Below are 25524 nucleotides of genomic sequence, written 5' to 3' on the forward strand. Positions count from 1 at the left end.
TGACTTCAAATTCAGGTTGTCCATGAACTAAAAGAGGTAGAGGAATAGTCCTAGGTATGGAATATCTATTAAACGTGGCAGGTTTAAGAAGAGAGATGTGAACAACTGAATGAGCCTTCAGAGTCTTAGGAAGTGCAATACGATAAGCAGTAGAGCAAACCTGACTCGGGATCCGGAAAGGACCTACATAGCAGGGTCCCAGTTTAATAGACGGTTGCTTGAGATGAAGATGACGTGTAGAAACCCAAACCTTGTCTGCAGGACAATACTTGGGGGCCTTCTTACGTTTGCGAACATCATAGAATTTATGTTGGTTACAAGCTTTGGTGAGGAGAAGGCAGATTTTCCACCAATGACGACAAAGTCTGTGGACAGAGAGATCAGCAGCAGGAATTTCTGAAGAAGAGGTATGAAGTGGGGAAGTTCTGGGTTGAAATCCATAAGCTGCTTTAAAGGGTGAGGTTTTAAGAGAATATAAAAAGAAATTCCTGAGGAGGAAAAAACTTAAGAGGATGCGCTTGGAACACAGGTTATCAAAGTGGGACCTACCACTTTATGATTGGGTTTGTACCCGTATGCATAAATAAAAAAAAAAAAAAAAAAAAAAAAAATTATTTTTTTATAAACAGCACAGTGTTTGGTATGTGTAAAAAATTATAATAATGACGAAAATAAATTGTGTGTAAAACAAGTGCTCAGGACAATTTGTGTATAATATTAGTGATACATTGAAATAATCAGATATCACAGATAAACAATGATATTTGTGGCGATTAGTAAAATATATAAAAAAAGTACTTATCAATGTCCCAAAAATTGCTGTGATGTAAAAAATAAGTGTCCAATCCTAATATGTGAACAGTGATGTGTTCAGGTGTTTGGCGTGCTCCTCTTGTGTCCCGCGGTGCGATGGGTCAGGGTGTCTAGAATGGAAGATAAACAAGGGGCGCCAACATAGTGTGAATCGTTCAAACAACAAATATAAAAGTGATGTGCAAAAAACTACTCACAAGGAAAGTGGCACCTTAGATGAATAAGGTGCGATAAAGCAGGCTGACATTCAAATTCCAGCAGTCAGTACGCTGGAGGTCTCACCCAGAGGACCTGTGGAATCCAGATAGGCATCTAGAAAGTAGCACCCACGTTTTTCAGGGCCAATGGCCGGACCAGGTGAGCTGCAAGCTGATAGGTGTTCTCCTGCTGCACTCACGCCACCGAGACTTTTCTCCAAAAACGACAGTGTCAGTGTATGAAAGGTTCCGTGGTAAAAGTCCTGTTTCAAAAACAAGTGGATCGTGGAAAGAAGCAAAAATACCGGGTCGTGGTATAAAACAAACAGTATTTATTTTGCAATGCGTTTCTCAGTCTATTCCAGACTGCCTGATGAAACGGTCTGGAATAGACTGAGAAACGCATTGGCCCTGAAAAACGTGGGTGCTACTTTCTAGATGCCTATCTGGATTCCACAGGTCCTCTGGGTGAGACCTCCAGCGTACTGACTGCTGGAATTTGAATGTCAGCCTGCTTTATCGCACCTTATTCATTTAAGGTGCCACTTTCCTTGTGAGTAGTTTTTTGCACATCACTTTTATATTTGTTGTTTGAACGATTCACACTATGTTGGCGCCCCTTGTTTATCTTCCATTCCAGGTTTTAAGAGAAGTATTGTATTGGACATTGCGAGCCAATTCAGCTAGAGGCAAGTAGTGGGTCCAGTTAGAGTTGATATGATCCACATAATGCCTAAGATATGTTTCCAAGCACTGGTTGACCCTCTCAGTTTGGCCGTTTGACTGGGAATGATGAGACGTAGGCAAGGAGATGGAAGTACCAAGTTGTTTACAAAGAGATTTCCAAAACTGAGAAACAAACTGAACCTCCCTGTCAGAGACGATATCAAGTGGGAAACCATGAAGTCTCACTACATGCTGAATAAAAAGTTCGGAAAGGTTTTTGCAGAGGGTAAGCCAGACAATGGCACAAAATGGGCTGATTTGGTGAATCTGTCGACTATAACCCAAATAGTATTGTTTCCAGTTGAAAGAGGGAGATCAGTAATGAAATCCATGGATAAATGAGTCCAAGGCAGATGAGAAATAGGGCGAGGTTGGAGTAAACCAGAAGGTAATTGCCGAGGTATCTTGTTGGATGCACATACAGTGCAAGCAGAAACTTAATATTTGACGTCCTGAGTTAAAGAGGGCCACCAGACATGTTGATTCAGGTTCCAAATAGTGTTGCTGATACCAGGGTGTCCGGAAAGGGGATTGTCATGAGCCCATAATAACAATTTAGATTGGAGGTGCTCAGGAACTAAAAACAGACCAGCAGGGGGGTTGCAGGCGGAGGGAAGGTCCTTTTGAGCAGCTTGTAATTCTTGTAAGGTACAGACCGATAGTTGAGCTATGATCTCATGAGGATGGAGAATATTGCCAGATTCTGGAGAATTAGTAGATTAGAACTGCCTTGACAAAGCATCAGCCTTGATATTCTTCATGCCAGGAATGTAGGATAAAACATAGTGGAACCAAGAGAAATACAAAGACCATCGAGTTTGCCGAGAATTCAAACATTTGGCTGTCTGGAGATAAAGTAAATTCTTATGATCAGTAAGGATCGAGAATGGTTGAATGGTACCCTCCAACCAATGTCTCCATTCATCTAAGTCCATTTTGATGGCCAGCAATTCCTTGTTGCCCACGTCATAATTTAATTATGAGGAGGTGAACTTCTTGGAGAAGAAATCGACGGGATGAATCTTACCAGACTCAGGAATATATTGAGAAAGGACTGCTCCTGCAGCCACTAAGGAGGCATCCACTTCCAGGATAAATTGGTATTCAGGATTAGGATGACGAAGAACAGGTGCAGAAGCAAAAGCAATTTTTAGAGAATCAAAAGCCTGAACAGCATCTGGAGACCACTCTTTGCAGTTTTACCCCTTTTTAGTCAGGGAAGTAAGGGGTGCTTTAATAGTGGCAAAACCTTTGATGAACTTCCTGTAGTAACTGGCGAAGCCTAGGAAATGCTGGAGAGCTTTAAGGGAGTCAGGTCTAGGCCATTCTAGTATGGCATTAAGAAAGGGACTTTTCCTGGTGAAAAGAACATTTTTCCATCTTGGCAAAAAGATGATTATCTCTAAGACGTTGAAGTACTTTTTTGACATGGGATACATGATCTTGATAGTTTTGTGAAAAGATGAGGATATCGTCAAGGTAGATGATGACGAAGATATTCAAATAATCCCGAAAAATCTCATTGACAAAGTGTTGAAACACTGCGGGGGCATTGCAGAGCCCAAAAGGCATGACCAGATATTCGTAATGCCCAAAGCGGGTATTAAAAGCTGTTTTCCATTCATCTCCCTTGCACATACGGATGAGGTTGTATGCGCCACGAAGATCCAATTTGGTAAATATAGTGGAACCTTGCAGATAGGTGAACAATTCAGGGATTAGGGGTAATGGATAACTGTTCTTTACAGTGATCTGATTTAGACCCCTAAAGTCTATACAGGGTTGAAGGCCTCCGTCCTTTTTCTCCACAAAAGCCCCCACAGGTGAAGAAAACGGTCTGGCAAAGCAATGGTCAATGTCCCTATAATCAGGTTTAAGGATGAGGCATCAGAGAGGTCAGGCAAAGCAATGGTCAATGTCCCTTTAATCAGGTTTAAGGATGAGGCCACAGAGTGGTCAGGCAAAGCAGTGGTCAATGTCCCTTTAATCAGATTTAAGGATGATGCAGCAGAGTGGTCAGGAAAAGCAGTGGTCAAATATCCAGAAAATAGGTAGAAGGAATAACACTCACGGAGCCAGGCAGCAGAAAGCAGGAATGCAATCAGACAAACGGGCACCGGTGCGATGTCCCGCCGAGGTTTAAAAGCCCAGTGACGTGTGGGGGTGGATACAGGAAGGCCGCGTCACGTTGCTAGGCAACATGATGCAGTAGTACAGAGAGAGATCCGGGATCCGTGGCGACATGGCAATGATCGGATCGGATCATGACAGCCTGTACCTTGTGAGGCAGTCAGTGCAGAACACACTCATCCCTGGGGCTGTTGTTCCCAGCCCCCCCCCCCCCGCAATCCTTCATAAAACAGAGGATTATACAACTGTACCAGTAATCATCAAACTCAAACAGGGAAACGATCACCCCGGGGCGTCACATATGATTATGGTTATTAGAAAAATACCCAGATTACGTATATCTTTTTCAATGTAAAATCTCTTAGTCTCGTAAGGTGATTTATACATAATTCATAATACATAACATTTCCATCTTAAAATTGCCATAAGTGATTCATTCTGCATAAAAACATGATTCTTAAGTTTATTGCAAAAAAAGTTAAAAACCACAGCTATATACCCCAAATCCAGGAGGTCTTTATTATTTGAAGCAAAGGGATTAGGGGAGGTTCACCCAGAGGTGAAAATGGAAAGGAAAATATAGTGAGCACCTTGGTTATCAATATTTGTTTAAATATCTTTGAAACTCTATACTTTTTTTGTTTAATTTATTTACTATTTTAGAGAGATAGTGCCCTGGAAACATATGAATAATAGGTCACTATTTAAAATAAAGTTTGTTTGTACAGGCCAAATGGTTACAGGAATACACAGCACAATGAATTTAAAAATAAAAATACTCCTTATGTGTTCATGCATGTGTATTAGTTGTGAAGGATACAAAATGACTGATTCTGGTTCAGTGACTCATGCTGACTGGCCACTATTTGGCAGGGCTCCCAGGTTATGGTTATGATGGTTATTTAACCACATCTGACTGCTTCTGCAATGTTTCAACTGCTTATACCAATTCAAAGGGACACTGAACCCATTTTTTTTTCTTTCATGATTCAGATAGAGCATGCAATTTTAAGCAACTTTCTAATTTACTCCTATTATCAAATTTTTTTTCTTCGTTCTCTTGCTATCTTTATTTGAAAAAGAAGGCATCTAAGCTATTTTTTGTTCCGACACTCGACACTGGACAGCACTTGTTTATTGGTGGGTGAATTTATCCACCAATCTGCAAGAACAACCCAGGTTGTACACCAAATACGGGCCGGCATCTAAACTTACATTCTTGCTTTTCAAGAGAAATGAAGAACATTTGATAATAGGAGTAAATTAGAAAGTTGCTTAAAATTGCATGCTCTGTCTAAATCACGAGTCTTCATCCAGACGGCCTCTTCTATCTTCATCCAGCCGGCGCTGAGCGGGTCCATCCTGAAGCTATCCAACGCGGAGCTCCTCTTCTTACGGTCACCGCCGTAAACTGAAGCTTCAATGCAAGGGACGCGATTCAAGATGGCTTCCCTTGCATTCCTATTGGCTGATTTGAGTGTTAATTTCAAATCAGCCAATAGGTGGAGAGCTTCTGAAACCCTATTAGCTGTTCAAATCAGCCAATAGGATGAGAGCTACTGAAATTCTATTGGCTGATTTGAACAGCCGTGAGCGCACCTGTTAACTATTTGAAAAAGGGGAAAGTGTCAAATAGAGCCGAATGTGTATTTGGAACATCTGTAAAGACGTAAGCATTGATTTGCGTCGGATTGAAATTGCGGGATCGTATGTTACGTCACAAATTTCAACATTTGCCGGTCTTGAGGCTTTGATAACTAGGTCAGATCAATCGCGCAAAAATTACAATGTGAAATTCCGGCAAATTTTGGCTTGACACTTTGATAAATAGGCCCCTTGGTCCCATCCCCTTCCCCAACTATCTCATATTAAAGATGCAAATTTTCCAAAATCAAAACCTTTTCCGGTCCCAAGCAGTTTGGATAAAGGGTTTTCTACGTGTGTATATATTTACCTGTTTGCAGTGCTGTAGTACTCAAATACTTCCTGTTGTGGGGCTTGTCAGCTTTAATTACTGAATTGTTTTGAATATATATATATATATATATATATATATATATATATATATATATATATATATATATATATATATATATTATTATTATTCCCCCCCCCCCCCACATTTCCACTTTTTTACATTTTCTTAGTTTATGTATGACATAGAACATTATACATAAAACAGAACACAAACCAATGGATTCATATTGTTGTGTGAGAACCTATATGTATTCATTAAAAAAAAAAAAACATTTTAAAACATTTACACTTAATGCGGTTCCTTTGGAATGTTGACGTTATTTTGGTAGTAAATTTTTTAGAAAACCTACTATTGTCTAGTAAACAAACATGCCTTACAAATAATCTGAACATTGGGTAAGTTACCCACTGTTGATTTTAGGCAGCATGATTTTTATATTCTTCACATTTACAAGGTTGGTTTAGTTTGTTATCAACTCCACAATCAGGGGGAATGGATGAATACTAAGAAAAGCTGTGAATAGATATTTAAAACACTGTATTACAGTTTATAGATGTTATAAACTCATTATAGATTCATCATCACAGTTTTATCATAATTCCTATGTCACCTTCAGAAATATAGTCCTCCATATTCCAATTCTACATTGTAATATAAGGGTTATACAAAGATTTATTAGTTGTTTTTAATTATTAATTTCCAAAGAAATGTGTTCTACAGAGAGAGTGGTTATGTATTTTAAAGAACTAGAAATTTAAAATACAAAACTTTTTTTCTCGGTCTAACTTATGTAAATTCTGAAATTTCTGTCTATGAATATTTTTTATTTTTTTTGAGATGGCGAACTTGTTTTCATATTAGCTCTAGTAACGATATGACCACTTGAGTTGTGATAGAGAGAGACTGAGTGCATCTGTTCACACTGATTTCAATAGCAGATATTTTTTATAATATCCATGTATTAATCTAAATATTTTTATGAAAACAAGTTTTAAGTTGTGATTTACCACCACTGGCACGTCATCAAGCCTGTGGTCATTGTGGCCCCGAGGGGTGTGGCCCCCGCTGTGGCAGGCGTCCCTTATTTTTCTGTATTGAAGGTGGCAACGCTACTCCCCCTTCTACCTATTTTCCGCCATCTTAGGTACTGGCAGCTGCCTGCCAGTATCCAGTTTTCCCAAATTTGTCAACTTTAGTGAATAATTAAAAAAAATATATATATAACTTTTCCTGTAGTGTAGCTCCCCCCACCTCATTTACCCCCCTTACCCTCCCAGTTCGATTTACCACCCTCTTATCCCATCCTTCTGTATGATCCCCCTCTCCCTCCTTCCCCCTTCCTGCCGCTCTGAGTCTTTTTTTCCGTATCGGTCCTACCCACCTCCCACCCCCCTTGAGCGATGGGCCACCCACCCGCCTCCCTCCTTACCCTCCCACCCATCAACGATCGGCACAACCGCTGCCCGATGCAGAGAGGGCCACAGACTGGCCCTCTCTGCATCGGAAACTCTGCCGTCTATTTCTGCACTGCCCCACTAGCAAGATTGCGGCAGAGAGAGGCCCAGGACAGCAGCGTTGTACAGGGTACGGCGCTGGTCATTAAGGGGTTAAGGAGACAGTACCCATATTTTTCTGATTGCCTTACAGGGACTTCAGTCTTTCATTATGCTAATATTTGTGTGTTCCCTGAGGGTGTTAACCCTTTTTGTGCCTTTTATACTATATGTCTGTGCTAATTTTAGATACTTGCCTGTCCTTACTATTTGAAATAATTATGCAGCGTGCTTGTGCAGTCTTAGGACAAATTACCTTAGAAGGGTGAACTATTTTTTACCAAAAGTGCACGAAAATGAAAGAAATACTTTAAGAGAGCTATTATTTCTGGGAAAGGCTGGCATACAGAGAATGTACAAAAGTGACAAGAATGTCACGTGCAAGATACTACTGATGTACTGAGGCCATTAGAAAACTTAAAGGGACATAAAACACAAACATTTTCTTTCATGACTCAGATAGAACATACCATTTGAAACAACGTTCCAATGTACTTCTATTATCAACTATTCTTAGTTTTCTTGTTATCCTTTGTTGAAAAGCAGGAAGGTACGCTCAGGAGTGTGCACGTGTTTGCAGCACTATATGGCCGCAGATTTGCAGCAATCTTATACATTAGCAAGAGCACTAGTTGGCAGCAATATTTCCTGGCATGTAGTGCTCCAGACATGTGCACTCTAGCTATCTAGACGTCTCTTCAACAAAGGATATCAGGAGAACAAAGCAAATTTGACAATAGAAGAAAATTGGAAACTTTTTTTAAAAATTGTATTCTCTATCGGAATCATTTTCATAAGAGTAAAAATCCAATTAATAATTCTCAAGATGCATTCACAATTGAATACATTAGAATTTGTACTGACTCATAATTATTTTCTATTTGATTGTGAGTTATACTTACAGAAGAAGGGGACCACAATGGGGACATGTTGCACCCCAATTTATTCCTAGGATGGATTAAGCAAAAACTGTCTTAAATGAGGATGTAAATCCATTTTTTTGCAGTTGAAAACTTGCTCTCACATGTAGAAAAGGGGATACTAACAGAATCCTCTTACAAAAAGAATGTAAATGGATATATAAAGTAAAAAGAATAATTAAAGGGACAGTCTAGTCAAAATTACATTTAATGATTCGGATAGAGGCCTCTATTTATCAAATGTCTGTCGGACCTGATCCAACAGTGCGGATCAGGTCTGCCAGACCTCGCTGAATGCAGAGAGCAATACACTCTCCGTATTCAGCATTGCACCAGCTGCTCACAAGAGCTGCTGGTGCAACGCTGCCCCCTGCAGACTCACGGCCAATGGGCCGCCAGCAGGGAGGTGTCAATTAACCGGATCGTACTCGATCCGGTTGATTTCCGGCGATGTCTGTCCGCCTGCTCAGAGCAGGCGGACAGGTTATGGAGCAGCAGTCTTTGTGACCGCTGCTTCATAACTGCTGTTTCTGGCGAGTCTGAAGACTCGCCAGAAACACGGGCTGTCAAGCTCCTTTCAGAGCTTGATAGATAGGCCCCAGAGCATCTAATTTTAACAACTTTTCAACTTACTTTTATCATAAAAGTTGCTTTGTTCTCTTGGTATTCTTAGTTGAAAGCTAAACCTTGGTAGGCTGATATGCTAATTTCTAAGCCCTTTAAGGCCGCCTTTAATATGAATGCATTTGACAGTTTTTCACAGCTTGAGGACGTTAGCTCATGTGTGCCATATAGATAACAACAATCTACTACCTGTACACTAGTGACGCAGATTGTTGGGAGAACAGGTGAGGGTATAAAAAATTAAATGTACATAACTTAAGGGCTTATTGCAGGCTTGAAATGTTGTTCTTTTGTTTGGACCCATGTAAGAAGATAATAAAGGTCTTTTTAAATTTATTGGAGGCTGGAATCCTTATTGATGTTAACTATTGAAGGAGACTTGGCAAGCCTGAGGTTTGTGCCCCGGTACAGTGAGTGTGCTCTCTTCCACCCCTTCTTTTTGGACATATAAGCTGCTTTTGGTAGGAAAGTTCTGCAGGCCGCAGTGCCTTTTTAGTACCTCTACCTGCCTTAACTTTTCTTCCCCTGCCCTATTTTATATGGTCGCATCTTCACAACTTGTGTATAGGATCCCACATGGGATGACTTGTGGACTCTCACCATCTTATGAAAGATAGCAAAATGTATGCTTACCTAATAAATTCATTGTGCGACAGACCCTTCTGTCAGGACTGAAAGAGTTAACTGTGTTTAGCTTTAAGAATCTAATTTCTAAAGACAGGTTTTCTGGCCTCAGCTATTGTGTGCTATAATTACATTTAAGTAATAAACAGGCCATTGTTTAATCACCCTCAGAGAGCAGACGCTAGGTGATAAGACAAGCCAAATGTGTTTAAGTTGTTATCTGCCTAAGTAAAGTATTTAAGTAATGTAATTCTATACCACACGGCCTCTGGCCACGAACTACCCTCAGAGAGCCCGGTTCAATTCGCGGGGCTACTCACAACCTATTCGGTGCTTTGGATGTAAGCAACTAGGGCACAAAAGACCAGAGTGTCCCCTAAATGCAGCGAACCAAGCACAGTCCTGGAGAAGACCTGCCGGCGGAATCACACGTAACCCTCAGCCTGCGGCCCGCTACGTAGAGGCGCAAGAATGCTGGGGCATCCTACATGAGGCAGACCTTGTGCAAGCTGCCCACCGGAATAACCGGCAACTGGTTAAAGTGAATGGGAAGGAGGTCAGTGGTCTACGGGATACTGGTGCTACCATGACCTTGCTTCGAAAGAACTTGGTGTCTGAGAAACAGCACACAGGAGACACTGTGGCTGTGAGGGTAGCAGGGGGCACTGTGTTCCGCCTGCCTGTTGCCAGGGTGCATTTGGATTGGGGAGGGGGCGCTAGACCTGTGAATGTGGGGGTCATGAAGGATTTACCAGCTGATGTTCTCCTTGGAAATACCTTGGTCCCCCTTGTTTCTGCCTATGCTCCCATGGGTCCCGCTGATGTTAACCCTGTGACTACCCGTGCTCAGATCCGTGCAGCAGAGACTGACCCCCCTGCTGCTAAGCCCCAGGATGCTGAGCTCAGTAAATCTCTATCCGCTATTGATACGTGGAAGTCCCGTTACAATGCGCTGATGAAGGAGAAGAGTCACGTAGAGGATGAAATGGTCACGTTAAATAATCATGTAACAGTGCTAGCAGGAGAGAAGAGGAGTGCAGAGGAAAAAGCACGTTTAGAACAGGAATCTCTGCTAGACAGGCTGCACCGACAGACTGCAGAAAACACCAGCTTGAGAGTGGAACATGAAACATTAAAGACAAACTTAGCGACACTGGAGGAGAAGCTGATGCTGGCTCATAGTGAGGTGCAGCAACTCAAGGGCACCCTATGTCAGTATGAAGGGATTGTGGATACCTATAAAGAGCAGGTACAGAAAACTCGTAAAGAAGCTGATGAGATTTTGAAGGACTGTTTAGCCCTAGTCTGGGCACTGAGGAAGTTGAACCCTTGTTTGTATGGACAGGAATTCTCTCTCATAACGGGAATACAAATGGATTGTCCCAGCAAACTGACATGCCTACCACCCCTTAGTCCGGTCATCCCCAGGTTGACCCGCAAAAGGGTCAAGCCGGGTCTGCCGGAGTGTTCCACAAGGGGGGAGCTATGTGACAGACCCTTCTGTCAGGACTGAAAGAGTTAACTGTGTTTAGCTTTAAGAATCTAATTTCTAAAGACAGGTTTTCTGGCCTCAGCTATTGTGTGCTATAATTACATTTAAGTAATAAACAGGCCATTGTTTAATCACCCTCAGAGAGCAGACGCTAGGTGATAAGACAAGCCAAATGTGTTTAAGTTGTTATCTGCCTAAGTAAAGTATTTAAGTAATGTAATTCTACTGTTTCATAAAAGGGCGTCTTCCCCTTTTTATCTAAATGTACAAGAGTCTTCCAACCCCCCCATCTGGGGTCAAACCTGTATAAATACTAGGCATCTAGCCTTTAATAAAAGTCATTCTGTTTTAAACCTGAAAACTGGCTGGTTTGTGAATTGCTGATTTCCTATGCAGGACATTGTTCATCTGGGGTTAACCCTTGGTACACTGTTGGTACCGTAACACATTGCTTTCATGATGACAAGAGCCCACACGACAAAATGGCGGCAGTACCATTTTGACCCTGGTTTTCCTTTCCTACTTTTTTATTATCTACGTTCTCTTGCCCATACATTTGATTAAGAATGAATAAAAAATAACATGTCCAACATACAAGGAGCACTTACACAGTAAAACCTCAATTACATATGAGGTAAGAATAAGCCTGCACATACACGATCCCAGACCAACGTTAATACTGCAGTCAGGGGATGTGGACAGGAACAAATGGAACTTGGTGACTGTGAAACGTGTTAGGAACAGCGTTAGAAAAAAACAGTACTGAATAGTGCCTTTACATTGCGGTCTAGGGGAACTGTGTGTTCCCAGTAAATATATATGTAAATTATGTGTTAATATGTGTATATACCCAAAATTAACACATAAATATATATGTATATTGGCATATACATATATTTTTAAAAATGTTTCCCATCGCTGAGCTACTTACCCCCTTCGCTGTGCGATGTTCTGATGCCGTCTGTGTTCTGAGGCTATGGAAGGATGCTCTTGTGAGCAGAATGCAATCGCATTTGCATTGCACCTAACTTGTAATACCCGCACACATTAGCGTGCGCTGGTATTACAAAGTGGAGCGGAAATATTGCTTCAGCAAAAGCAACATATTGCACTCCACTTATAATATGGCCCTAAATAAATGTTGGATAGAATAATGCCGTCAAAGAAAAGAGAATAATATGTAAATAGATGTATTTTGTATGTTTCATTAGCTGTTGAAACATTGGCCAAATAAGTATAAAGTTTTAGTGTCTATAAAACAATGGTAGCTGCCATGTTGTAACTTAGGTTACCTTCTCTGCTGTAGCCAGTTAGGGACAGTTATAAATAGTACTAACAAGGGAAATAATATATTAATCCCAATAGGGGGCTCTAGAAAACACAAGTGGATATAATGCAATGATATTAAATAGATAAATGGTGTAAGTATACTGATATATACACAAAAATATCACAGGTATAAAAGATATATAATATACCAAAAGTCCAGAAAAATCCACTGGCAGTGGAATGTCCCAAAAATAGATGATCTTCAGGGTATCCAAATGATGTTGAGGAACCAACGCCCATCCGACATTTAAATTAAAAAAGTGGATGCACTCTTTTCACACCTTGGTGTCAGATTATCTGTGATGACTGGAAACAAACAAAAAGAGAGGCGCCTGTGTGTATCAGTAAGAACAATTATGGATAGAAAAGTTCCTGATACAGGCTACTCACATTCTTTCCAAGCACACAACCAGTGCTATCAGGCGCAGGCTAGATATTTGCAGCAACCCAGCTAGCTGATCCCCAGGATACTGGAACGCTGTAGTCCCCAGACTCTCCGCCCAGAAGAAGAAGGATTGGTAGAATTCAGGAAATCGTGCATGGTTCAAAAGTTAAAATCACATCAATTTATTAAAAACTTGAAATAGCAATAAAACCAAATGAACTGATATGAGCAAGGGTCTGTAGGAAATATCCAGCCTGCGCCTGATAGCACTGGTTGTGTGCTTGGAAAGAATGTGAGTAGCCTGTATCAGGGCCTTTTTCTATCCATAATTGTTCTTACTGATACACACAGGCGCCTCTCTTTTTGTTTGTTTGTTTCCATTCATCACAGTTATAAATAGGTCACAAGAGTGTGCAGCCAATGGCTGTGTGGAATATAACAGTGTTCTGCACTTCCATTTGAAACAGGAACTGAAAAGCTCACAATTTCAAAATGGAATTACAGAAAAAGAGGACAAAATAAATAATAAAAATATATTGCAAATTTTATATATTGGATTTCTAATACACCTATCACTCTAAAAAGCAGTGATCAGTAATATGTGATCCTAAGACCATTCTACCATCCCCAAAGAGCAGAGAAGAGGGGATTCTGGAGATGTTTGTGGGCCATCCTTCTCACTGTGCAGCACTTACCTCATAAGAGTGGGGTTAAGGAAAGTAAGTAGGAACCCTGACGGGGTCTGTCATTTTCCCTCATATTGACTCTGGATATTACAAAAGAACTGTGTTATTATCATCATTTTTACTATATGAACAAATACCATATTCTCCTGTTCTTTTAAATACTGGACAGTTGTGAAGACCTATAAGGAGTTTAAACACACTCTATAAGGACCTTGTATATATATATATTTGTATATATTTATGTGTGCTACTTAGATGTGATACTTAGACAATATACACATTCTTTTATGTGAAATCAATAGAATAGAGAACCAAGGTATTTTCCAACAAAGCATTTTCCACACACTTGAAATATATATATATATATATATATATATATATATATATATATATATATATATATATATATATAGTATATATATGATTTAGCATTTGTTATTACCATCTTAAAGTGTTTATTATCCCCTTAAAGTCTATAGGGAGACAAAACTTAGCACTATCCAAACTTCAGATGTTAGTGCGCCTGAGGCTTTCGCTCGAGCGATAACTTTTAACTTTCAACTTGTAAAATGAGCACAAGAATAAGAGCTCTATTAATTTTTTTATTATTATTTATATTTTTATTGGGGACAAGCAGTGACAATGTTTCTTACAGGTACAAAATACAAAGAAAACAAGTAGGAAATGAAATACATCAAGATTACATAGACTGCCAGTTATACAAGATAAAACCTGCAGTTCAGCTGTCCTCTTTTTTCCCCATTGACACTAGATAAGACCTCTCTTGGGCCTTGCCTGATAAAATGTTTAAGTTACCATAGGGGTTATATAATATCAAGGTCATTTATGGACCCTTTATTGGTGAAGAAACATAAACAATGCTATGTGATTAAGGTTATATGAAGAATGAACAAATAGAGGCCAGAACTGGATCAACTATTAATATGCTAGGATATAGACCGCACTTAGTAAATAAAATTAAAACATTTCTTGGAAGAAAGGAAGTGTGGTTTTAAAACCATAAGTTGGAGAATGTAAGATAGTTAGGTCAAATGTTATATAATATACGATTGGGAATGAGAGAGGCTAAATTTATCACATAATTAAAAGTTATAAGACAATAACTTTTTTTAAGTAATGCAGCCATCTCATGAGCAAGAATTTAAACACAATATGTAAGGAAAGACAACTTTTCTAGTTAGGATTTAAAACCATATAGGTAATTTATTTATCAAATAAATATATACTAATACTATATACTCAATACTCTACAGTCTAATGCCCTACACCCCCCCCCCCCACACCACCACCACTAAAGTAGGGGCCAGAACACAAGTTAGAGATATATTATTTTTTTGTAGCTGTTATTCTATATTAAAAATCAAAAGTTTAACACAACCAATGAAATTACCTTTTTAAATAACCTTGGTGGAGACTCTTAAAGTGAATGTAAACTCTGCATCATCTCTAAAGTTCTGCGTTATATTAATCTTAAACTAACTTGACTTTCATTCATCATTTTATTTATTTCATCGCAATTACCGTCATTTTCAATGCTTTTATATCCCGTCGTTATAATCCTCCACCCGGCATTTGCTATCTCTCCTTGTCATTTATAGCCACGATCAGCATAACGAATCACGGCGCTAACCACAGGGGGACCCAACCCCTTTGTGTGTCGTCACGAGTCCGCATTGCGCTTGCATTAGACTCCGCTTACAACATGTTTCCCATAAGCTCATTCACAATTCGCGCATGCGCATTTGAATACTTCACGGAGTTCATTGATTCTTGAAACAATATACGGATTGGTAAGTTTAAAAAGGGCTCCACATTCTACAATCACATACGATTACCTGCAAAAGTAATAATGTTTACATTTATGTAAAAAACGATTTTCAAAATACCGTTTCTAAATAGACTTACATTAAGATTTTGATAATATACTGAGTCGCAAGATTACGGGATGGAGGATGAGATCCTTTGCTTCGCTATCCAACGATAGTATTCAGTGAATGTAATGATTCACTGAATACTATGTTGATTGACAGCGGAATCGTTGTTTGACGCATGCGCAGTGAGTAACTGAGACGGGAGCGCGCATTGCCACTATGTAAACAGTGGGTGGGACCGCTGTATACGTAATATTGCATAGAAAAAGGAAGTGGAGAGTGGGAGGAGCAGGTATAGTGAAAATACGCTATTTACAAATGCTGATAAAAATTAAATTACACATTTGATTAAAAAATAAAAGTGGCGGTATGATTAATATACTTATTCTCTATATATGTATAATTTCAAAACAGTGAAAATTGACAATCACTTTAATGAAAAGGGAATTATATAACTCTTATTGCCACTAGATAGAGTAAAAGGTAGTAAACAAAATGAACATTTAAGCATTGCATGAAAGTTATATACAGGAAGTTATATGTGCAATATCACTATTTAAACTCTTATTTTAATAAGATCTATGATTTAACCCTCTCTAAGAAACATCATTAATAATAATAAAAAAAAAAATACATGACACACTTTGTTAATGTAACCAGAAGTAGGAACTGTTCTCTAGTTTACCCCATCTCAGGTCTCCTTCTCAAAACAACTGTTGAGTCATGAACATGCATCACACAAATGTTAAGAGTCTCAGCAAGAGCATGACAATGAGACCTAAGTCTATTTGTATGATGTAGGATCTGAGTTGACATGCTGTTGGTGTAGAGTCCAATAGACAATCCGGCACAGAAATGTGGTGACCCAGATTAATCTCTCGCTTGCCATGTTACAAATAAGATGTAATCAGACCATAGTATCCACTGTATGTTTTTTTTACCAGTATAAGCCAAGTGCGCAGTGGTCGGTCAGTAGAGTGTATAAGGCTGTCCTCCGTAGATAACATCCTCTTAGGGTTTGGTTGAGGTGTCCAGTGGACCCCATGAACAGAGGAGGGTAAAAAACCACCTTGTGGTACTCGTGATCTGCCATTAAAATATTTTCCTGTGTCAGAACCTTGGCCTTATCCATCGTCAGTATCTGATTAAGTGGTGTTACACAATTAGGGAAAGGTGCCTCCATATTGTTAAGTTGCTGAGAAAATCCCATTGTGTTGTCTTCAATGCCTTTTAAAATGTGGTCTAGCAGCGTCTTGTCCAGTACGGACTGCAAGAGCTTCTCCAATCTAAGATAGATGGAGTCTTAATGCTGTAATGTAGTTTCGGCAAGCATGGTTGCTAGCTGTAAATATAAGTCTCTGCAAGCTGGAGTTTTGAAGATGAGTATTGTGGTCTGTTATGTTACAGTTGAGCAATCCAGTATTGTTGATTAGCAGTAGTTAGTGACAAAAATACATCTAAGGTATTGGTTATGAATTTAATTATTTTTTTTTATTACTGTTACATTAATAGAGTCATCAGCCATAAAAATACTTCGGCCACCACATGTCTTCATATTCCCCTGAGTATCCTGTCTCATACACATATACTGCTGCTGGCATTCTTTGTTGTGGATTGGCATGACACTGGCTAATAAAATGATTGGCTTTACCACATCCTTTACATTGATGTCCAAATGCTGGGCATTTCTCTCTCAGTCTCTCATGTCGCTTCCCACAATGCATGCACTGTATTTTCTTGTCTGGGGTCACTGGCATTCTGCTGCGACCCTTCCTCAGGGTGTCCCTTGTTCCCATCCCCTGGACTGACATTGCACTGGTGCTGGGAGTCTCTATAATCTTTAATCTTGTTTTAGACAGCTCAGCAGCTCTACCTATTTGTAAACATTTTTCTAGAGTTAAGTCCACTTCTCTCTCGCTCTCTGAGGTTAGAATCTCTTGTACCACATACAATCCTTTCCCTTATTAACGAGTCTCTAATATTTCCAAAGTTGCAAGTGGCTGCCAGTGTACGCAGCACTGTGGCATATGCATCTATTCCTTCCTCTTCCACCTGACTCCTTGAAAAAAAATTATATCTTTCAACAGTGTCATTCTGCTTTGATTCACAATAATCATCAAATACTTTCATTATTTGTGCCGGTGAGGGAGCTGCTACTCCTGGGAGAAGGGTGTCTTTCACCTCTTTCCCCAAGTAAGTACAGAAATAGTTTTACCTTCATCTTCTCTAGTTTGTTAGCCATTGTTAGGTCTGTGTATAGGATCAGTTCTTCTTTCCATCTCTTCCATGCCTGAGACAGATTCTTTGCCTGGAAATCCAGCAAACCTGGTGGTTTTAATCCCTCCATATTTTCTTCTTGGTGTATTGCTCAAAAGAACGCTGTTTTTTTACTGACTCTCAAAAACCATGCATGACGTGAGAAACTTTACTTATTAAAAAAAAAAAGGAAGCTTTGTTATCCATATTAGCCTGCTGAATCCACTAGATGGTGCTAAACATTCAATTGATATTGAGTACCAGTGATTTAGATGTCAGTGCAAGTTTGATTTCAGAAGGTTTTGAGCAAATGAAGAGAGCAGAATGGGCTGGAAGGTAAGTTACAAACTTAATTTCTATGGCAGTATTATCTGTATTTTACTTGCTGGCTTCTATCTGATTTACTTTCACTTTTAGAAGTGTAATGATTTTCATGCAGAGCAGAACAGCTACATGTGGTGTAATATGGTTTTCTTCAGGGAATCAAATCATTTTTACATTAACTTTATTTTATTATTGTTAAATAACTGAATGTTTATCTATCTATCTATCTATCTATCTATATATATATATATATATATGTGTGTGTGTGTGTTTTTATATATCATATATATATATATATACATATATATATATATATATATATATATATATATATATATATATATATATATATATATATATATATATATATATATATATATATATATATATATATATATATATATATACCCGGGTAAAAGAGACATTACCCAAGCAGCTGTGGGTAAAGCCTGAGGCACTGTAATTACCCCATCCATACAATTTTTGGCCAGATGCAGTGACTAACTTTTCCAGTTTTGCTTTTAATCTTAGCTGAGAGCTTGTTAGTGAGTGCTGGACTTTCTCTGTGTGTTGTATTCATTTGTTTTGTAATTTTCCCTATGGTTCTTGCACCCAGACCTGTCTGGGGTTAACTGCTTGTGGCTCTGGGGACAGCACAGCTTCCTGTGAGTGCCCGTAAGCACCCAGGGCTGAGCATGTTGCAGGGTCATGGGATGTGTACCCGGTCCGGTATGAGAGTGCAGTCCCCTTCCATGTTTTGTATATATATATATATATATATATATATATATATATATATATATATATATATATATATATATATATATATATACCCAGGTAAAATGGATATTACCCAAGCAGCTGTGGGTAAAGCCTGATGCACTGTAATTACCCCATCCATACAATTTTTTTTGCCTCCATCTGGGGGGTTGAAGGGGGATGTCCCACCAATCCTCTGGAATCCACCCCAAGTGAACCTTGGGGTACGAGGTTTACAAGGGGGGCTTTGCCCCCCTTGAAACCCCCGAGGTGGAGGCAAAAAAGATAGTGAAAATGGGGGAATTACAGTGCATTGTATATATATTTACCAACAGCCGCTTGGGTAATGTCCGTTTTACCCGGGTAATGCTAGCATTAACGAATATCTGACTTTACCCGCAATATATATATATATATATATATATTTATTATGTATAGGTATACATAATATATATCACATGACAAGATTTAGTTTGCTTCTGCTATTGTAATTTCCTCGAGTTGTTTCACAACCCCCCCCCCCAAAAAAAAAACCCTGTCTTTCAGCAGTAGCGTACTTTTGTTGCACTTTCCTTTATTATAGAGTTCGTATGTTTTATTTTTATGAGTATGATTTACTTTCTTGGTTTGTTCTTAACAGGAGGGGAATTTTAAACATAAAATATCAAACAATACCAAAAATGATTGCTTTTTTATGTTTAAATACTGAGAGAAATATGTGTAAAGGTAAAGTCAGCAGTGAACATGCCTATATCCAGTTTAAAGCTGCTGATATATATATAAATATATATATATGTAAGGTTTTCATAATTATGCTAGCTCCAGTGCATTTAAAGTTCATGCGATTATCTCAATCTTTTCCAATGCTTTGATGTCACAATCACACCACCTATATGTTGTAAGGGAACAATTGAGCTGCAGTATTCCAGTAAATCAAAAAATATTTGCTCAGCAACTTTTGCGAAGATTTTTGGACATTTCTAATTCTATAGCCTTGACAAATTGATGAGACATGTTGGCGTGTTTCGAGTGGCATATTCTGGCTGTTCCAGTGTATTTCCCCACTAATTTAAAGTTGTTGTGTATGCCTGCAGTTTTTGTCTAATATATATATGTATTAAAAACAGAAAGAGGAATTGCTTTTTTACCATTTTACCAAATATGCTGATCTAAATCGATAGCTAATGCTTAATGACATACTCATGCACACTATGTTCAATTTTTTTTATTAAGAAACAGCTGTAACAAAAATATATAAAGTTGCACTCTTTACCCGGACATTTTTAAATTCTAGTTTAGATTAGAACATTACACGTACCTCCAAACATTTCAAAATCCAAAAGATGGACACCAGGGATATGTGGTGGGCAGGGATGGGGCTTAAAAAAAAAATCATAAGACCAAAGTAATACAAATAAAATTCTAAATAAACTTATGCAGCAATTCAAACACAAGCTCAAACTACTGGTATAGCCATGTGAGTTATGTATTTAATTAGTCTTTGCAGAGACAATCCTAGATATTTTTATCTTAATTGGACATTTAAGAATAGATTCTTTAAAAATGCTCTCTGCATTCCCCATTAATATTCTAGATTCTGGCCTTTAAAGTCAGCAAAAATGCATAGTAACACAAACTACACATATATATGTACACACACTCAAATACACAGAAACACACATCATAGCATACACTTACACATGCAAATACACACAAACTACATAGCATACACTTATACATACAGATACACACACACTACATAGCATAGACTTATACACACAGATACACACACACTACATAGCATACACTTGTACATACAGATACATACACACACTACATAGCATACACTTACACATGCAGATACACACACAAACGCTACATATCTTACACTTATACATGCAGATACACACACACTACATAGCTTACACTTATACATCGAGATACACACACACTACATAGCATACACTTAAACATGCAGATACACACACACTACATAGCATAGACTTATACACACATATACACACACTACATAGCATAGACTTATATACACAGATACACATACACTACATAGCATACACATGCAGATACACACACAAACGCTACAAATCTTACACTTATACATGCAGATACACACACACTACATAGCTTACACTTATACATAGAGATACACACACACTACATAGCTTACACTTATACATGCAGATACACACACACTACATAGCTTACATTTATGCTTGCAGATACACACACACTACATAGCATACACTTATACATGTAGATACACACACACTGCATAGCATACACTTACTCATGCAGATACACACACACTACATAGCATACACTTATACATACAGATACACACACACTACATATCATAGACTTATACACACATATACACACACACTACATAGAATACACTTGTACATACAGATACATACACACACTACATAGCATACACTTACACATGCAGATACACACACAAACGCTACATAGCATACACTTATACATGCAGATACAAACACTACATAGCTTACACTTATACATGCAGATACACACACACACACTACATAGCTTACACTTATACATGCAGATACACTACATAGCATACACTTATACATGCAGATATACACACACTACATAGCTTACATGTATACAGTCATGCAGATACAAACATACACACTACATAGCATACACTTATACATGCAGATACACACACTACATAGCTTACACTTATGCAGATACACACACTACATAGTATACACTTATACATGCAGATACACTACATAGCATACACTTATACATGCAAATACACACATACACTTATACATGCAGATACACTACATAGCATACAATTATACATGCAGATAAACACACACTTATACATACAGATACACAAACACACTACATATCATACACTTATACATGCAGATACACACACACTTATACATACAGATACACACATACACACACACACTACTTAGCTTACACTTATACATGCAGATACACACACACACACACACACACTATATCATATGTGGGTATCTGTAATTAATTGTATGGGGTCCTGGGGTTGGCAAGCACATTAACTGGCAGTCTGAGGCTGCCACTGTTTGTTACCCTGGTGTTAGCACTGCTCATCCTATAAAATTGAAGGCATGCTAGTATTATCATCAAGGGTTAGACGTCGTCACTACCAGAGGTTAGAGGTCACCATTACCTGAGGTCAGAGGGTATACAGCCTTCTTACTCCTGCTTAACCCACACACCATTCCTTTTGCACAGCACAGGGAATCTAACAGGTATCTAACCCTGGGAGAGAAAAAACAGCTACCTCTGAGTATGAACCCACTGTAATTTTTTTTTAAAATGCATGGGGCAATGCAGGACAGATGGCAAGCAACCCGGGACAGCGGGACAGGCCCCTAAAATTGGGACTGACCTGAGAAAATCGGGACAGTTGGGGGGTATGCTATGTGCACAAGGACCAATATTTAAAATAGACAGAATCATAATTGCTTAACTTATTGCTTAGAGGGACATTCTACACCTTAGTCATCTTAATGTCTTACCTTAGATTAAAGGGATATGATATTGCGGTAGCAATTAGCGCTTATAAAATTAAGTGATAAGATGAGATCAGATCTCTGGTTAATTTTATAAATGTGCCCCAAATGACCCAAAAATACAGTGCTAGTTTTCTTTTTCTTTTTTTAATGTAGCAGTTAAAAAAAAGGAGTAAAAAAAAAGAACTTAGCAGTTTTTGATGGCTAAAATCGGTGTGGGTGTTAGAAAAAAAATGGGACTGAAAAGTGCTTTTACATTGCGGTTGCAGTAAATATATATGTATATGCTTATATACATACCTGTATATATTATGTGTTAATATGTGTACAGTATATACACATATTAACACATACATATATATATACATATACACTGCCCATCGCTGCGTGATTTACCCCCTTTGCTGCGCAAGGTTCTCATACCGTGTCTCACAGCATGAGAACAACAAGGCTCCCATAGGAGCCTATGGAATCGATCTCTCGTGAGCACAGTGCTTCCCAGCAATGCGAATGCAAACTCGCATATACACTGTGCTTTACTTGTAATACCAGCGCACATTATAGCTCAGATTAGCATTCGCTGGTATTACTTAGTGGAGCGCTAATATCGATTGTGCGCAAGCGATATTTAGCGCTCCACTTGAAATCTAGCTCTTAATCTTTAATTACTACTTTGTCTTGAACCTTAAAAATACCGTACATTTCAGTAAAATACCGTACATTTCAGTAAAATACCGTACATTTCAGTAAAATACCGTACATTTCAGTAAAATACCAGCTGGGTGGAAACCCTAACTGTGAGGGAATGATGTGAAATAAACTGCTTTTGTTTACCATTAAACTTGCTTTTTCTCTGCCTGTCTTCATGTTTTGTTATGTCTGTCTATCTATCTGTCTTTTTCTATCTTCTAGTTTGTGTGTCTTTCTATCTGTCTGTCTGTCTCTGTCTACCGAGCTGTGTTTCTGTCGGTCTGTCTATCTATCTATCTATCTATCTATCTATCTATCTATCTATCTATCTATCTATCTGTCTCTGTCTACCGACCTGTCTATCTATCTATCTATCTATCTATCTATCTATCTATCTATCTATCTATCTATCTATCTATCTATCTATTTATCTGTCGGTCTGTCTATCTAGATATCTGTCTGTGTATCTAATCTATCTTTATACGTCTGTCATTCTATGAGTTACCTAGTTTTGCAGATTTAAAGACATTCCCTTCCATTTGAACACAATGTTGTATTTCACTTATCACAATCTTTTCAAATGCAGCAGTGTTATGATAACACACACTATATTTTGCATTGGGACAGTTCAGCTGCAGTTTTCCAGTCAGCCAGATACTACTACTCTAGTAGGTTTTTTTAAATTCATTTGGATTTTTCTAATTCTTTAGCATTGACTGCTTGATAACTTATATCCTTGTGGTTGGCACAACTTACACAATTCAGATGCTAATAAACAAACAATTTTACACATACTTAGTTCAGAAGTTAAAGGGACAGTAAACACCAGAATTGTTGTTTAAAAAGGTAATCTCTTTATTACCCATTCCCCAATTTTGCATAACCAACACAGTTATAATAATATGCTTTTTACCTCTGTGATTACCTTGTATTTATGCCTCTGCAAACTGCCCCCTTATTTTAGTTCTTTTGACAGACTTGCATTTTTAGCCAATCAGTGCTGACTCCTAGGAGCTTCACGTGCCTGAGCTCAATGTTATCTATATGAAACACATGAACTAACGCCCTCTAGTGGTGAAAAACTGTCAAAATGCTTTCAGATTAGAGGCAGTCTTCAAGGTCTAAGAAATTAGCACATGAATCTCCTAGATTTAGCTTTCAACTAAGAATATCAAGAGAACAAAGCAAAATTGGTAATAAAAGTAAATTGGAAAGTTTTTTAAAATCACATGCCCTATTTAAGTCATGAAATATTTTTTTTTTACTTTACTGTCCCTTTAATAAACAAACAGTTTTTATTTTTATAAAAAAAATTTTTAAAAAAAAACATAGGTGAAATCCCACTTTTAAATGATGACATTTGTATACAAATTATACACAAGCATCACAAAGTTAATTTCTGATTGTAATTAAGTGTTTCAATGTTTAAACATGTTAAAGGGATACTAAACCCAATTTTTTTTCTTTTATGATTTAGATAGAGCATGCCATTTTAAAATTTACTCCTATTAGCAATTTTTCTTCATTCTCTTGCTATCTTTATTTGAAAAGCAGGAATGTAAGCTTAGGAGCCGGCCCATTTATGGTTCAGCGCCTGGGTAGCACCTGGGTAGCACCTGGGTAGCGCTTGCTGATTGGTGGCTAAATGTAGCCACAAATAAGCAAGCACCACCCAGGTGCTGAACCAAAAATGGGCTGACTCCTAAGCTTTGCATTCCTGCTTTTCAAATAAAGATAGCAAGAGAATGAAGAAAATTTGATAATAGGAGTAAATTAGAAAGTTGCTTAGAATTGCATGATCTATCCGAATCACTAAAGAAAAATTGTGGGTTTAGTGTCCCTTTAAATATAAAATTGCTCAAAATGATATGAAGATAGTAATTGCACATATCTTAAGTGATATTAATGGTTAAAGGGACAGTCAACCATAGAATTGTTATTGTTTTAAAAGATAGATAATCCCTTTATTACTCATTCCCCAGTTTTGCATAACCAACACAGTTATATTAATGTACTTTTTACCTTTGTGATTACCTTGTATCTAGGAACCCTCTTCCAGCCCCCTGATCACATGACTGTGACTGTTTATTATCTATTGTCTTAAATTTAGCATTGTATTGTGCTAGATCTTAAATAACTTTCTGTGCCTGAACACAGTGTTATCTATATAGCCCACGTGTACTTTCTGTCTCTTTGTGTTGAAAAGAGATTTAAAAAGCATGTGATAAGAGGCAGCCCTCAAAGGCTTAGAAATTAGCATATGAGCCTACCTATGTTTAGTTTAAACTAAGAATACCAAGAGAAAAAAGCAAATTTTATGATAAAAGTAAATTGGAAAGTCAATTAAAATTTAAAGTCCTATCTGAATAATGAAAGTTTAATTTATACTTGACTGTCCCTTTAAGTAGGAAGCAATATAGGCAGCTATAATGAATACTGAACTCATTTGCAGTCGATTATTGCTATCAAATTTTCAAAATATCACTTTGGCTTTGCAAATGTGTGTTTAACCCACACAGGGGTTAAACACATAGGTAAAGTGCCACTCAGCAGCCCTAGTCGCATAACCCAGTTGCACAACTT

General features: G+C 38.2%; 1 protein-coding gene across 1 annotated transcript in view; it reads left to right on the top strand.

Annotated features, from left to right (window-relative positions):
• Positions 1-17872: 17872 nt before the first annotated feature.
• LOC128652891 (OX-2 membrane glycoprotein) overlaps positions 17873-25524 on the top strand; it is a 162962-nt gene continuing 155310 nt past the window's right edge. Inside the window, exon 1 of the mRNA XM_053705880.1 lies at positions 17873-17941. Within this exon, the coding sequence (XP_053561855.1) occupies positions 17930-17941 (12 nt within the window). The 5' untranslated portion in view covers positions 17873-17929. The remainder of the gene's footprint in view (positions 17942-25524) is intronic.

This window comes from Bombina bombina, chromosome 3, assembly GCF_027579735.1.
Source record: "Bombina bombina isolate aBomBom1 chromosome 3, aBomBom1.pri, whole genome shotgun sequence".
Lineage (NCBI taxonomy): Eukaryota > Metazoa > Chordata > Amphibia > Anura > Bombinatoridae > Bombina > Bombina bombina.